Below are 14,777 nucleotides of genomic sequence, written 5' to 3'. Positions count from 1 at the left end.
TGGTTCTTTCTCTCTCTCCTATCTTTCTAATAAATAAATAATCTTAAAAAGAAAGAAAGAAAGAAAGAAAGAAGTTGCCTCGATATAAGATGATCAAAAGTAGATCAACCGCAACTCGGGAAGTGGTTGACTGTTCTGTCTGACGCCAGCTTATCAGACACAAGCCTCAAACCATCTGCCAACAGTTCGCTCTGACCCAGCAGCACAGTCAACACAAAAGATCTAAACAAAAACCACCACATGGTGGCGCCCAATCATTGAGCGTTTCGTTGTTTTCAGGGAAGTAGCACCAGAACTGTTTCCACAATCAATATAAAGTCATTTTATTTTTAAATTAGCAATAAAATAATCATGTTTACATTTAAACACACACACACACACAACAATAGTAACCCTTTGCTCGTATTCCAGACGATAAGCCCTGGGCCTCAATCCCAGAAGAGCAAAGGCCTGGTTATTACCCCGGGTGCTACAGCCAAACCACTGTCTGACCTCACAGCCAATGGGCAAGAGGGTATCCCCCTTGGCTCAGTCTGATACCAGGCCTGACTGGGAGTAAGTAGCCTTTGTGAAGAAGCCACTGGGCAGTGCCTGGGTTAGGGTTCCACCCATTCTGTCCTAGAAAGCATCCAAGTCAAAAGCTAAGGTATCAACTAGGGAGGCTGACAGGTGGCAGAGACTTGCTGGGAAATCTGAGAGGCTCATCACTGACTGGGTCAGCAGTCACATTTGGGGATTTCCCAGCTAGTGTTTCCTTCATAGCCAGAACTGGGGAAGAGCAGAGGAGCCTGGCAAACTCATTAACCTCGTAGAAGGAAGTACTCAGTAGCTCCCTGTCTTCCTTCCCCAGCTAACTCAGCCCTAGAGACAGAATCCCCTCCAAAAGCCCTTGGAATGGCTTTGGGGGGGCATACTTGGGACAAGCCTGGGCCAGACAACACGCAGGGATAGGTGTCTGTCACACTTTCTAGTCTGATAAGCACAAGAAACGGAATGGAAATCAATTCGGTCCCCGCTCCCCAGACACTGATGACTCTTCTCCAGCCCTCATCCAGAGAACAAGAGTTTCTCGATGACATTGGGAAGGCCGTGTTTCTACAAGGATTCATCTGCAGGCAAGCAAATTGCCTCCGACTGTATTTGCAGCCTAGCTGAAGGTTTGCGGTTTGTTTGGTTTTCATTTATGGAAGTTTTGAGGTCATACTATCCCTCCACTTCTGGGTTCCTGGTTCCTGAAAGGCACATGCGTAAGTACACATACATCTCAAACACACAATTACAAAAAACACACACATATATATACACACACACACACACATATATTATCTGGGAATGAATGCACACTCACACTAGTCTGAACCAGTTCCAGAGCCTGGGACTCAAGAGCACCTTGTCCCTGGCCCAACTGAAGTGCCTGGTTATTTCTGGCCTCAAGGCAACGGTTCCCCCAGAGCATCATTCTAGGAGCTGAACAACCAGTTTTCCAAGACTCAAGCATGGAGGCAAGTTATCATATCCTCCATCTTTACATGTGGTAACCTCGGCTGGCTGTGCCTCTTCCTTGAGTAAACAGGACCAAATAGAACACAGACCACGCATCCAAGTTGCTCACCAACATGGACAGAATTTCAGGCTAAATTTCCAACAGGTTGGCCTCTTAAAGGTGCCTCGAATTTTCAAGACACGGGTCCCAAAGTGAAGGTTGGGATCCCGCCAGGTAGAAGGGGCAGGTCCAAGCCTGATTGTCAACAAACTTGGAAAAATCCTTCAGCTTTGTTAGATATGATTTAAAAAAAAAAAAAAATACACCTACATTGCCATTTCCTAGAGAAAAACTCTCCATGAGGTAGAAAACACAGCACCTTGGGAAGGTGTCCAGTAGACTCTCCACGGTGCAGGACGTGATTTGACACTTAGGAAGGAAGGAAGGAAGGAAGGAAGGAAGGAGGGATGGACGGGAAACAGCTGCTTCGTTCAGTCCAGGAGAGAAGGCACTTCCAAGTTGGTGGGATGGGAAGGTTTGGAGGGAGGAGAATCTGAGGTCTCATTAGGTGGATCTGCTTCCTCCGGGGCTGGACTACTGCTGGGTCAGGTCCAAGGATGATTACAAGGAAGCAAAGGGATGGGTCTCTCTCTCTCTCTCTCAGGAAGGTCATTCAAAGTCTGCTTCCATCTGGAGAAAAGGGCGGTGACACCAGGCTGGAGTAGGATCTGGTTCTAAGAGAGGCAGGGGAGGAAGAGCAGGTCAGAACGCAGGATGATGATGATGATGATGAAGGACATTAGGAGTCAGCCACAAACCTAGAAAGCAGAGGAAAGATCAGAGATCATTGCCAGCAGGTGAATGGAGAAAAAAAAAACACTGTTAACCTTGAGAAATCCAACAGGCACACCTGAGACAGAACCTGGAATGAAATACCTTCCTGTATAAGGGAGCTGAAAGTCTTACGGAGAGGGACAAGAGACAGCTCACCCCAAAGTATCTTCATGTGTGCGAGCTGGGGTTCAAGGTCCTGCACCACCTAGGAGCACCCAAGGTGGCACCAGGAGAGCTGCGCTCCATGGATGGTGGAGCCATGCTCTGTCTTCCTCTGTCCTCCTTCTCCCACCCTCCCTCTTTAAATACAGAATGAGAAGTGGCCCAGAGAGGCCACGTAGCAACAGTATTATACATGAGTGACACCCCAACACCACGTTAAAAAAAGGGGGGAGTGGGTAGTGGCACTCCTGGTTGAGCACTCAATCACCACGCACAAGGACCCAGGTTCAAGCCCCCCACCCCTGCAGAGGGTGGAAGAGACCCCTGCAGAGGGGAAGCTTCAGGAGTGGTGAAGCAGGTCTGCAGGTGCGCCACCACGCGGCCCCAAAAATTAAGAAATTAAATCTTAAAAAAAAAGGGGGGGTGAGGGAGGATAGAGAGGAAGAGAGACAGAAAGACACCTGCAGCCCTGCTTCACCACTCATGAAGCTTTCCCCCTACAGGTGGGGACCAAGGGCTTGAAGCGGGGTCCTTGTGCACTGTAGCGTGTCCGTTTAACCATGTGCACCACTGCCCGGCCCCCCAAGCTACTGTATTTTATTGTTGACTGTGAACCATTAATTCCCCCCAGTAAAGAAAAATTAATTAATTAATTAATGGCAGAGGATGTAGATCAGCATAATAGAGTACAGGATTTGCGTACTTGACATTCCAAAGATCCCACGTTTAACCCCTGGCACCACCTGGTACCAGAACTGAGCGGTGCTCTGGTCTCTTTTCCACACTTTCTCTCTCCTAAAAATAATGACTTGGTGTCAGGGGGTAGCAAACTGGGTAAGGTGCACACATTACAAGTGTACAAGGGTCCAGGTTCCAGCTCCCAGTCTCCAGCTGCAAGGAGAGGCAGCTTCACAAGGGGTGAAATCATGCTGCAGGTATGTTACTCCCTCTCTATCGCTCCCTTCCCCTTTGATTTTTCTCCAAAATAAATAATAATGTTTAAAAAAAAAGTAAAGTTAAATAAATATTGTTCAAAGTTTTTGGCAAGAGTGTTACTTTTTATATATATTTTAATTGATAAAACAGAGATATCAAAAGAGAAGAGGAAGATAAGAGAGGGGGGAGAAAGAGAGAGAGAGACACCGGCAGCCTTGCTTCACCACTCATGAAGCTTCCCCCCTGCAGGTGGGGACCAGGGACTTGAACCCAGGTCCTTTTATTTTTTAATCTTTATTTATTGGATAAAGACCATCATAAATCAAGAGGGTAGGGGGAGATAGAGAGGGAGAGAAACAGAGAGACACCTGCAGCCCTGCTTCACCACTTGCAAAGCTTTCCCCTTGCAGATGGGAAAAAAGCCTTTCTCCTTGCAGGGGCTCGAACCTGGGACTTTGTACACTGAAATGTGTGCCCTTAACCAGGTGCACCACAGCCTTGCCCCCTTCAACCCAGGTCCTTGAGCATGGTAACATGTGCGCTCAACCAGATACACACCACCAGCCAGCCCCCAATTTAAATATTTTTTAATAACTCTCAAAAAATATATTGAGTGACCTTGTTCCAATGGAAGGAATGGGGATACAGAACTCCAGTGGTGGGAACAGTGCAGAATTATACCCTTGTTATCCTTTCATTTTGTATATCAACATTAAGTCACTAATAAAATCAAGATAAAATTTAAATGTATATTGAGAGCCAACTAAGCAACCACTAACCAAGACCCAAGACCCAAAGCCCAGTTCAACGCTACGTTTACGTTGAAAAGGATACGGAAAGCGAAGCCCAGCAGCCACGGAAGCCAGGTAGAACGCAAGAAAACCGCAGACCCACAACCCAGATCGCACCCAACTCAGCAGCTGGCTTGCCGAGGCAGGAGGGTGGAAATGAGATGCTTGGGTAAGTCGAGAAAGGGAGAAAAAGATGTTACAAGACAGAGAGCAAAGACCAAATCCACAGGCACCAGAAGCCAACAAAGACCCGAACCAAGGACTACAGTTAGAACCCCGGAGCAGAATCTTCAGAAGCTGAGGGAAAAGAAAAAGAAAAAAAAACAGACAACTAGAAGTTTAGAGAGCTCAGTGTGTCCAAGGGCAATGCACAGGGAGGAACAGTGGAATCTGAAATCCCAGGGCTAATTTCCTCCAGAGAGCCAATCCCGAGTCTTCAAGAATCTTCGTTTTACTTACATTTCAGTAATTACCGGCCAACAGACAGTCCGATAGCCAACGCTATAACGAGCACCAACACAAGCACTACCACAATGATAATGATCAATTTCTGGAAAGGGGAATAAGAGAAATGAGAACAAATCATTATTACAGACGACGGCAAAGCGACCGTTGTGCCTTCAGAACCCTCTGGCCTCTAAGGAGAAAGTCATCAGTCCAGAGAAGAAGCCAACATCTCTGCAGAAATCCAATCTGTCAGGAGAGCGGGTATTTCTTACATTAGTTCTTGGCCAGCAATGGCAGCAGAGAGAAGACAGAGATGGAGCCTCCCTCAACTCTCTTGTTTGTAATGCAGTCTCACATGATTAAATATCAGGACTGGGGAAGAGAAGAGTCGTGATAGCACAGCAGACTGACAAGCAAGAGGTGCCGGGTTCAAATCTCAGCATCATAGTAGCCAGAGCTGAGTAGTGCTGTAGTAAAAAAAATAAAATAAAAAAGTAATAATAATAATTCAAAAATGATAATAAAAGCTACCTTAAGAGCTCAAACAGCAATAGGATAAGATACAAATTACTTGTTTTTCCTTTTTTTAAGAAGGAGTTATAGAGCCTAGGAGCTAGTCAACCCACCAGAGCACCAATCTGCATGTCCGAGAACCAGAGGTCCTATGTTCAATCCCCAAAACCATCTTATGCCAAAGTCAGGTAGTGGCATATCTCGTTGAATAAACGTTAGTGTGCAAGGAAAAGACCAAGGTTTAAGTTCCTGGTCCTGATCTGCCAGGGGAGGGGGAGGTTCACAAGTAGTGAAGCAGGGCTGCAGCTCTCTCTCTCTCTCTCTCTTTCTCTCTCTCTCTCTCTTCCCTTCCCCACTTCTGCCTCCCCTTCCCCTCTCAATTTCTGTCTCTATCCTAAATAAATGTTTTTAAGGGTGAGGGAGACAGAAAACACTCTCATGCCTGAAATGCTGGTAAAATAATAATAATGAGTTAATAAATGTTTTTTTAAAATAAGAAAATTTAAAATAGGGATTAGAAAAGGAGTATCAAGACATTTTTGACACGATCCTAATTTCAAACGCCCATCCATTCATCCCCTACCATATAGTCCCAGCATTTAGTAACTAAGAGTCAGAAAGCGCAGTCATGCTCCCACTGTCAGCCAGCCTGGCTGCATCCATATATTTAGAAAATACCTTCCCAGCTCCCAAGGTCCCAGCACAAGCAATAGGCAAAGATGGAAGACAAAAAGAACTGAAGAACAGAAATACCAGAGACTAAGAAAAAGTCAGAATCCCCTTTAAAAAAAAAGAAGAAAAAAAAAAAAAAACAGCAAAAGCCACCAGAGCTGGACACTACTGTCAACAAGCAGAGAAATGTAAAAAAATAAAATAAAAAGTAAATAAAAAGCAGCAGGATATCAGGATCTGGGGGGAAAGAGTGACATGGTAGAAAGACCACAGTTGGAATATGAACTGGAATCTCAGCTCCTGGGCTGAGTCAGTGTCCTAACGCCAGTCCCTTCACCTCTGACCCTCAGCTGGAAAGCAGAAATCGTCACAACCACATTAAGAGATAGTGTCCACAGCCATCGATCAGCCCCGCACCGGGCTGATAATACAGAAATCGAGAAAAGGGTGAGAGAAAGTAGGACAGGGTTTGGGCCAGTGAAGCGGCAGGCCACAAACAGAAAGGGAGATGAGGGTCAAGTGTGACATGGGAAAGAACCCGGGAGAAGAAAGAAGAGAAGCAGCAATGCATGTGCCCTGCAGAAGTGCCACCAAGTGTGGGCTCTCGAGTGGCCGGTGTATCTGAGCCAGATCCATGGAGGCACACGGGGAAGCAAGTTGCAGCTGGGTTCTAGCAAAGGCTACTTGAAGGTTTTGCTAGCGGTCAGGACAAGGAGGGAAGGCGGAGGTTTAAGGACACATACGGGGGCCTGGGGTAAGGGAGACTAGAGAGAGGAGAAGCCGTGGTTCCAGCTGGGCCCCAAGGCGCTCACCCTGCGAGCTTCACTCTGATACTTGACAGCCTTTTTGGTGTCCGCCACGGCCCTCTCCACGAAGCCCACGGACTGATCCATGTTGTTCTCAATGCGGTCAATCATGGCTCCCTTTCCCCGGATGCCGGAGGCAGGCAGAGAGGCATGGACAGGAAAGAGACACGGAGAGAGAAAGAGAGAGACAGCGAGCAACATGGATGGTCTGCAGGCAGCAGGGGTGGAGGAGGCTCACCTTCCGGGCCTGCCCCTGGTACTTGACGGCTCTTTTCGTCTCATCCCGGGCCTTCTCCACGTGGTCCACAGTGTGCATCACATTCAACTCTATGTTATCTAACATCTCCCCCTGCAAGGAACACACACGCCAGTCACACCCGGTGAGCCCACCAGCCAGCGTCCCACAGCATGTGGGCAAAGGCATCCGCGCCCGCTAAGCCTCGGGGCTCAGAGGAGCCGCCAACGGTTCCCCACTGTCCGTGTGACTTCTGGTGTTTCTGGGTGGTGGCCACTCATTCAGGGAAGCTTCACTCAACTCACTTCTCCGGGGCAGACACGGTACTAGACATCTGCAGATGATGATGATGATGATGATGATGATGATGATGATGATGATGATGATGACGACGACGACGATGATTAGTGATTTTTTTTTTTTCTTTTTACCAGAGCACTACTCAGCTCTGGCTTATGGTGGTGCAGGGGATTGAACCTGAGACTTTGGAGCCTCAGGCAGCATAAGAGTCTCTTTGCATAAGCATTATGCTATCTACTCCCTCCCTACTATTAGTGACTTAATAATGATTTATTATTACAATAAGGGTATAGTTCCTCACCACTCTCGACACCAAAGTTCTGTGTGGGCCCCCTCCAAGTCCCTCCAGAGGCAATAAGCAGAGAGTTCTCCCAAGGTCACAGATATGAGTTAACTATATAGAGATTTATTTTTTAATTTACTTTTTTTTAAATTCATGTGTTTCAATTCTCTATAGTCCACCACTGAGTGAAATCCCATAGTAGTCCTTGACTTCCTTTTTTAGTTTTATTATTATTATTATTATTATTATCATCTTTATCAGAGACAGCCAGAAATCCAGATGGAAGGGGGACATAGAGAGGGAAAGAGATGGAGAGACACCTGCAGCCCTGCTTCACCACTCGCAAAGTTTTCCCCCTGCAGGTGGGGGCCAGGGGCTCGAACCAGGGTCCTTGCACATTGTAACATGTGCACTCAACCAGGTGCGCCTCCACCTGGCCCTTCCTTCACTTCTTTACTTGCTTCACTAATTATAATCACTGCCAATCCCATCCATTTAGTCCCAAAGGACACACGACAGTCTTTTTAACTGCAGAGTAGTACTCTGTTGAGTATATGTCTCGTGACTATTTTTTATTAGTGACTTAGTAATTGATTTAAAAATCATGACTCTATTTTTGTATTTATAGGATTCAAATTAGTGATTTTTATTCCGTTGTTAAAGGTTCCCTTCCCCCAACTCTAAGTATTCCTCATAGGGATTTTCCCCCTGATGTTTTAAACTCTTAATCAGGAAAAGGGAAAGGCATGCACCAGAGAATCATGGGCCATTTAGGCAACGATAGTTAACCTCACATGGATACAGTTCACTCTCTACATGCCTGGGAAATGTATGTGTATATTTGAAGGACCTAGCTTGTCCCACGACCATTTTTTTTAATATCTTATTTATTCATGAGAAAGGAGGAGAGAGAGAAAGAACCAGACATCATTCTGGTACATGTGCTACCAGGGATTGAACTCAGGACCTCATGCCTGAGAGCCCAATGCTTTATCCACTGCACCGCCTCCCGGACCACCCACCACCATTTTTTTTTTTTAAAGTAATCATATGATGGAACGCTGTACTGCCATCATAAAGATGATACTGTGTCCTTGGTACAAGGTGGACTTAACTAGAGGTGATTATTCCTAGCAAAATAAGTAGAGGTGCAAGGCAACTGCCAGATGGTTTCACTCAGATGGGTGAACCGAAAACACATGAACTTGTCCCCCAGAAATAATCATTTCAAAGACCGGAAGTAAACCAGTTGTCTCTAAGACTTTGTGAAAGTGATGGTGGTTATTGTTGGGAGGGTGGGGACAGAGAAATTGGCAAGTGGATGTGGAGAGTCATTCAGACTTGATCCACCAGGTTCACTGAAGCCAAATAAACATAATCCGCTCCCATACAATAGTCCTTGATGGACCACTGCTGGTCAGTTATAAGTCTCAGAGACTGGGACAGCTGCGTGCTCTAACAGTCATCCCAGGTTCACCGAGATAGTTTAGCCATTTATTGCAACAACCTGCAGACTTGTAGCCCCAGAGGCTATGAGTTCAATCCCCAGCAGCACCATAAGCCAGAGCTGAGCAGAGCTCTGGTGTTCTCCTCACCCTCCCCGTAAATAAATCTTTAGAAAGCAAGAGGTCCCCAGGCCCCTGAAGTGAGACACTGGGTTTACCTAAGGTAGCTGGTTAAGAGACAATGCTCTCGGGTGGGGGAGATGGCATGATGGTGATACAAAGAGACTCTCATGCCTGAGGCTCTAAAGTCCCAGGTTCAATCCCCCGCACCACCATAAGCTTTGGTAGAAAAAAGACAGAGAGAGAGAGAGAGAGAGAGAATGCTCTCTTAATAAGATTCCTAACTATGTTCCAGCTACTATTTTTTCTTTTCCTAATTTTTATTTATTTACTGGATAGAGACCGCCAGAAATAGAGAGGAAGGGGGGACAGGGAGATACCTACAACACAGTTTCACCACTCGTGAAGCTTTCTCCCTGCAGGTGGGGGGCTGGGGGCTTGAACTCCAGGCCCTTGCGCATTGTAACATGTTCACTCAACCAAGTGTGCCACCACCTGGCTCCCCTACCTACTACTTTCTTTTTTTCTTTTTTGCCTCCAGGGTTTATTGCTGCGGCTCAGTGCCTACAATATGAATCCACTGCTCCTGGCCGCCATTTTTTTTTCATTGTTGTTGGATAGGACAGAGAGAAATAGAGGAGGGGAAGACAGAGGGAGAGAGAAAGAGGGAGACCTGCAGACCTGCTTCACTGCCTGTAAAGCCATGTAACACGCGTCATCATCCCCCCCCACCCCCGCCCCATGCAGGTGAGGAGCTGGGAGCTCGAACTGGGATTAAGCGGATCCTTGCACTTGACACTATGTGCTTAACCCAACGCGCCACCACCTGGCCCACCCAGCTGCTACTTTCAAACAGGAGAGTGTGGTCACTCCCATTGTCTCTGGGCATCTTAAGATGGGAATCCCCTTCACCAACCTAGACCTTCCTCAAGCCCACCCACACCTTCCCAGGCAGCCTGTGAACACAGAAAGACACTTACCACCACTTGAAACTCAAACCCGTTCCTCGGCAAGGCAGTGTGGAGAGAAAAGAAAAAAAAAAAAGAAAAAGAAGAGTGGGGATGGAGAGACCTGAGAAATGGTCTCAGAAGCCAGGCAGAGTGGAGGAATCGGGCATATGCCCAGAGCAGGGAACTGATAGCAAAAACAAACAAAAAAACAGTCAAGCTGTGTTTGGGCTTCAACTAGGTTTTGCAGTCCCTCTACAAAGGAAGCAGGTTTTTTGTTTGTTTGTTTTGTTTTAAACTTTTTCAGGTGGCTGAGCAGCTGGGTAATCACAGTGTAAGGGCTCAAGAGTGTGGCAATTGAGTGGCAGAGTGTGTTGACCCTTGGAATATACCTAAAATAAGCTTCTTAGCTTCTTCCAACATGAAGACCCCCAAATCTCATCTGCTCTATTCTGACCTTTAGGTTATTAAACAATCTGTATTAACCTGATTAAGAATTTTTATTAACCTGATTATTAAACAGTTTTCTTCTGCTTTATATCTTAATGTTTTCCAGCAACCAAGTTGCAGATGCTACCATGATGCCAACCTGAATTTCCTGGGCAGATGACCGCACCAATGTGTTTTGGAATTCCACCTCTCCAGAACCTTACCCCATTAGGGAAAGACAGAAACAGGCTGGGGATATGGATCAACCTGCCAATGTCCACGTGCAGTGAGGAAGCAATTAGAGAAATCAGAACTCCCACCTTCTGCACCCCATAAAGAATTTTGGTCCATGCTCCCAAAGGGTTAAAGAATAAGAAAGCTTCCAATGGAGGGGATGGGATACGGACCTCTGGTGACGGGAATTGTATAGAATTGTATCTCTCTTATCCTACAAACTTGTCAATCATTATTAAATCAATGAAAAAGAAAAAAGAGCTTGACACTGTGACTTTCTGAACTGAGCCGTCGGAACTAAGAAACAGCTCTGTTAAAGGTGTACCCTATGGTAAATGCACAGACTTGCATGTGAAAGGCCCCAGGTTCAATTCCCAGGACCATCCTATGCGAGAACTGAGCACTACTCTGGTCTGGTGTCTCTCATGGAAACAAACAAGTAAATATTTTAAAGTGTATTTACAATAGATATGGTTTAACTGGAATTTTTCTAGGAGACGAGGACTTTATTGAGTTGCATTCCACCGTCCTCATGCATCCAGATGATAGCTCACGGGTTTTCTAGGTAATTCTCAGCGACTAATTATATACAACCTCAAAAAAAACTAAAATGAAATAAAATTTACACCCTATGCAGGTAATACTTTCATCCCTGAACAAGTTTAACCTGGCCCAGAACAAGCTGACAAACCCAGCACTACCAGTGCTTCGAGATCTTTCTCTCAATGCTGCTTAGATATACTTTCACTTGTCTTGTTACCTGCTTATTTTTTAGCAGAAGGGAGCTGAATCATTTGTTTGTTTGTTTGTTTTATTTGTGGGGGAGACTAATCTTTCACTGAGAACTCGGGAAAAGATTATGTTTAACATGCAACCGTTCTGGGGACTATTTTCAGGCATCATCATTAAAACCCTATTTCTCTCTCTCTCTCTCTCTCTCTTGCCTCCGGGGGCTCAGTACTGGTGTCACAAATCTGCTGTTCCCAGCAGCATTTTTTTTTCCTTTTTTATTGAATAGGACAGAGAGAAATGGAGAGAGGATGGGGGAGACACCTGCAAACCTACTTCACTGCTTGTGGAATGTCACCACTGCAGGTGGGAAACGGGCTCAAACCCCGGGTCCGTGCACGTGTCACTGCCTCAAGACCCCCATCTCTCTAACTGAAAAAAGGAGTGAGAGGTCCTAGGACAGGAGGAAGCACATCAGACTCCACACGAACTCGAAGTGACTGTGAGGTTAAAGGAGTAGGGCAAGAAGGCAAGGCTTAGATTTTTCAAAGTGTCAGCATCTCAAGCTGTATTCTGGGGCCAGATGATTGTTCACCATGGAGGGGATGAACTTGGCCCTGCACAAGGCCCAGGCTTGAGTCCCAGCACCACAATGGAGTTACCACAGGACCAAAGGAAGCTCTGGTGCAATGGTCTCTTTCTGTCTCTCTCTCTCTCTAGTAAAAAATAATTTTTAAAAGGTTGTCCCAGGATCAGTGAAACTGTGTATGTGCAAGGCCTGAGGACCACACACATACACACAAAAAAAGATATTACAAGTCGTCGAATTTTGTTACTCTGTTAGGTAAGTTCCCAGAGACTCTGCCCCCCACCTCACCTGGCTCCCAGTGTCCCCATTGTCTTATTCTGGGGAGGAATTTTTTTTTTTCTGGAGGGACGGGGGCATAGGACAGAGAGAAATTGAGAAATTGAGAGGGGAGGGGAAGACAGAGAGGGAGAGAGACAGAGAGATACCTGCAGAACTGCTGCTTCTCTACTTGAAGCGACCTCCCTGCAGGCGGGGAGCTGGGGGCTCAAACTGGGATCTTTGCCCATCGGCCTACGTGCATTTAACCCGGTGCGTGCCACCACCCAGCCCCTGAGCCTCCCCCTCTGTTCCCTCCCCACTGCCCTTTACCTGATTCTCCACCAGCATGGCGATGTCCATGAACATGTCGTGAAGCTCCTTGATGCTGCTCTCCAACCTCACGATGTCTTTGTGCCGCCCCTCGATCTCACTGAGGGCTTGCTTGGAAATCTGGGAGTCGATGATCTAGGGTGGGTCACATGCACAGCCCGTCAGGCACTGCCACCAGCTGCAGGCTTCACCTTTCACTGGGCAGGCCGGGGGCAGGGGGCGGGGGGGGGGTGGGCGGCTCCACTGGGGTCTTCCTGCTCCCCTGAACTCCCTGGACACTCACCCCAGAGGTGAAGATGGCGGGGTTCCCACTCTCCAGCATCTCCTCCAGTTCCTCATCGGTTGTTTTCTTGCCGGCTTTGCAATACACAAGTACAAGTGTCAAATGCAAGATCAAAGGACACCATTTTAAAAGCTCCCTGAAAGTTAGGAATATGGTAACTTCACTCTACAGTGGCCTCCGGGGCTACACGGAAGCTCAACCAGCAGAGTGCATGCCTTACCACACACATGACTCTGGATCTGAGTCCTGGAGCTACATGGGGGCAAAGGAGTGCTCCATGGATGGAGAAGCAGTGCCGTGGTGTCTCTCCTCCCTCTTTCTCTGTCTCTCTTCCTCTCTTTTCTATCTCTCTCTCTCTCACTAGATGAAAGAAAGAAAAGGAGGAAGAAAGGGAAGAAGGAGAAAGGAAGAAAGGACGGAAGGGAGGGAGGGAGGCAGGAGGAAAGAAAAGAAGAAAGAAGTGAGCTCAGGAAGTCACTCAGCAATGCTGCACATGCAGGCAGCCCTTGAATTTATTTCCTGTAACAGCTCTAGAAGAAAAAGAGGGGAGGGGGAGAAGGAAGAAGAGGAGGAAGAGGAAGAAGAGGAGGAGGGAAGAAGAGGAAGAAGAAAGAGAGAAAGAAAGCGAAATGGCACAGTAGGTAAGACATTAGGGTTCTCAAGCATGAGGTCCCGAGTTCAATCCCCAGAGTGATGCTCCCTCGCTCACTCTCGCTCTCTCTCCCTCTCATTGATACACATCTGAATCTATGGCCCTTACTAGATTCTACCAACACCCTCCTAGTGTGTCACAGGTCCTGAGGACAAGGAGCTCGCTCCTGGCTGAGCCCTGCTCCACCTACCTTAACACCACTCCACTCCTCCCCACCCACACCGCCCGTCCCTCCTAAACACACTTGGCTCTTATCTGGTGACATCCCGACCCTGTTTCCCCACGCAGAGCTCCCTTCCACCCTGCGGTCCCCAAGACAAAAGCCCCCAAAGGGCACGACTTCACTGTCTCTTCACACCTCCCACGGCAACCAGCACCACACCCTCTCATTCCCTAAGTGTTCTTTGCTGCCACACACACGGCAAAAGATGTGATGTGTAGCCTGTGTTTGCTTTCTGTCTGAGGAGATGCTGGATCCCAGAGGCGCGAAATGACATGGCTCCATCCACCATCAACACAGGCCTCCTTTCAACCTCAGACACAGCATCCAGGAAGTGCCAGCCTGCCCTGGACTTGGGCACAAAATAGGAGGTGGTTCTTTTTTTTTTTTTAATTTTTTTATATTTATTTATTTATTTTCCCTTTTGTTGCCCGTTTTTTATTTTTGTAGTTGTTGTTGTTACTGATGTCGTTGTTGTTGGATAGGACAGAGAGAAATGGAGAGAGATGGGAAAGACAGAGAGGGGGAGAGAAAGATAGACACCTGCAGACCTGCTTCACTGCCTGCGAAGCGACTCCCCTGCAGGTGGGGAGCCGGGGGCTCGAACCGGGATCCTTACACTGGTCCTTGTGCTTTGTGCCACGTGCGCTTAACTCACTGCGATACCGCCTGACTCCCTGGGAGGTGGTTCTAAACATTTATCTGGAGGACATGGAAACAGTGATTCAAAAGGATACCTGCTTCCCTACATCCTTATCATAACAGCACTATGCACAAGAGCCAAATACGGAGTCCACCTAAAATTCCCATCAACTGGATAAAGAAGAAGCTGTGAAAGGAGGTTGAGTACGGATTACAATACACAAGTACACAGGTTTGAGCCCCCGGTCCCCACCTGCAGAAGGAAAGCTTTGCAAGTGGTGAAGCAGGGCTGCATGTGTTTCTCTGTCTCTCTCCCTCTCTATCTCCCCTTTCTTCTTTTTTTAAGTTTTTTTTTCTTTTTTTTTCTTTTTTATTTTTTAAATATTTATTTTATTTATTTACTTCCTTTTGCTGCCCTTGTTGTTTTATTGTTGTAG

The 14,777-nt window shown here is 46.9% G+C and overlaps 1 protein-coding gene across 5 annotated transcripts in view; it reads right to left on the bottom strand.

Moving 5' to 3' along the window:
* Positions 1-14,777, bottom strand: part of STX3 (syntaxin 3) — a 70,077-nt gene that overhangs the window by 1,364 nt on the left and 53,936 nt on the right. For 2 of the 5 annotated variants that reach the window (XM_060176254.1, XM_060176253.1), the window contains 5 exons: positions 12,827-12,900; positions 12,544-12,678; positions 6,883-6,993; positions 4,666-4,756; positions 299-2,301 (listed from right to left, as the gene is read on the bottom strand). In XM_060176254.1, coding sequence (XP_060032237.1) covers positions 4,676-4,756; positions 6,883-6,993; positions 12,544-12,678; positions 12,827-12,900 — 401 coding nt within the window. In that variant the 3' untranslated portion in view covers positions 299-2,301; positions 4,666-4,675. Of the gene's footprint in view, positions 1-298; positions 2,302-4,665; positions 4,757-6,650; positions 6,762-6,882; positions 6,994-12,543; positions 12,679-12,826; positions 12,901-14,777 lie in introns of those variants that run through there. The other 3 variants (XM_060176252.1, XM_060176250.1, XM_060176251.1) reach the window with 3 other exon arrangements.

Source organism: Erinaceus europaeus, chromosome 17, assembly GCF_950295315.1.
Source record: "Erinaceus europaeus chromosome 17, mEriEur2.1, whole genome shotgun sequence".
NCBI classification, from domain to species: domain Eukaryota; kingdom Metazoa; phylum Chordata; class Mammalia; order Eulipotyphla; family Erinaceidae; genus Erinaceus; species Erinaceus europaeus.
This window is presented reverse-complemented; position numbering and strand designations above follow the sequence as displayed.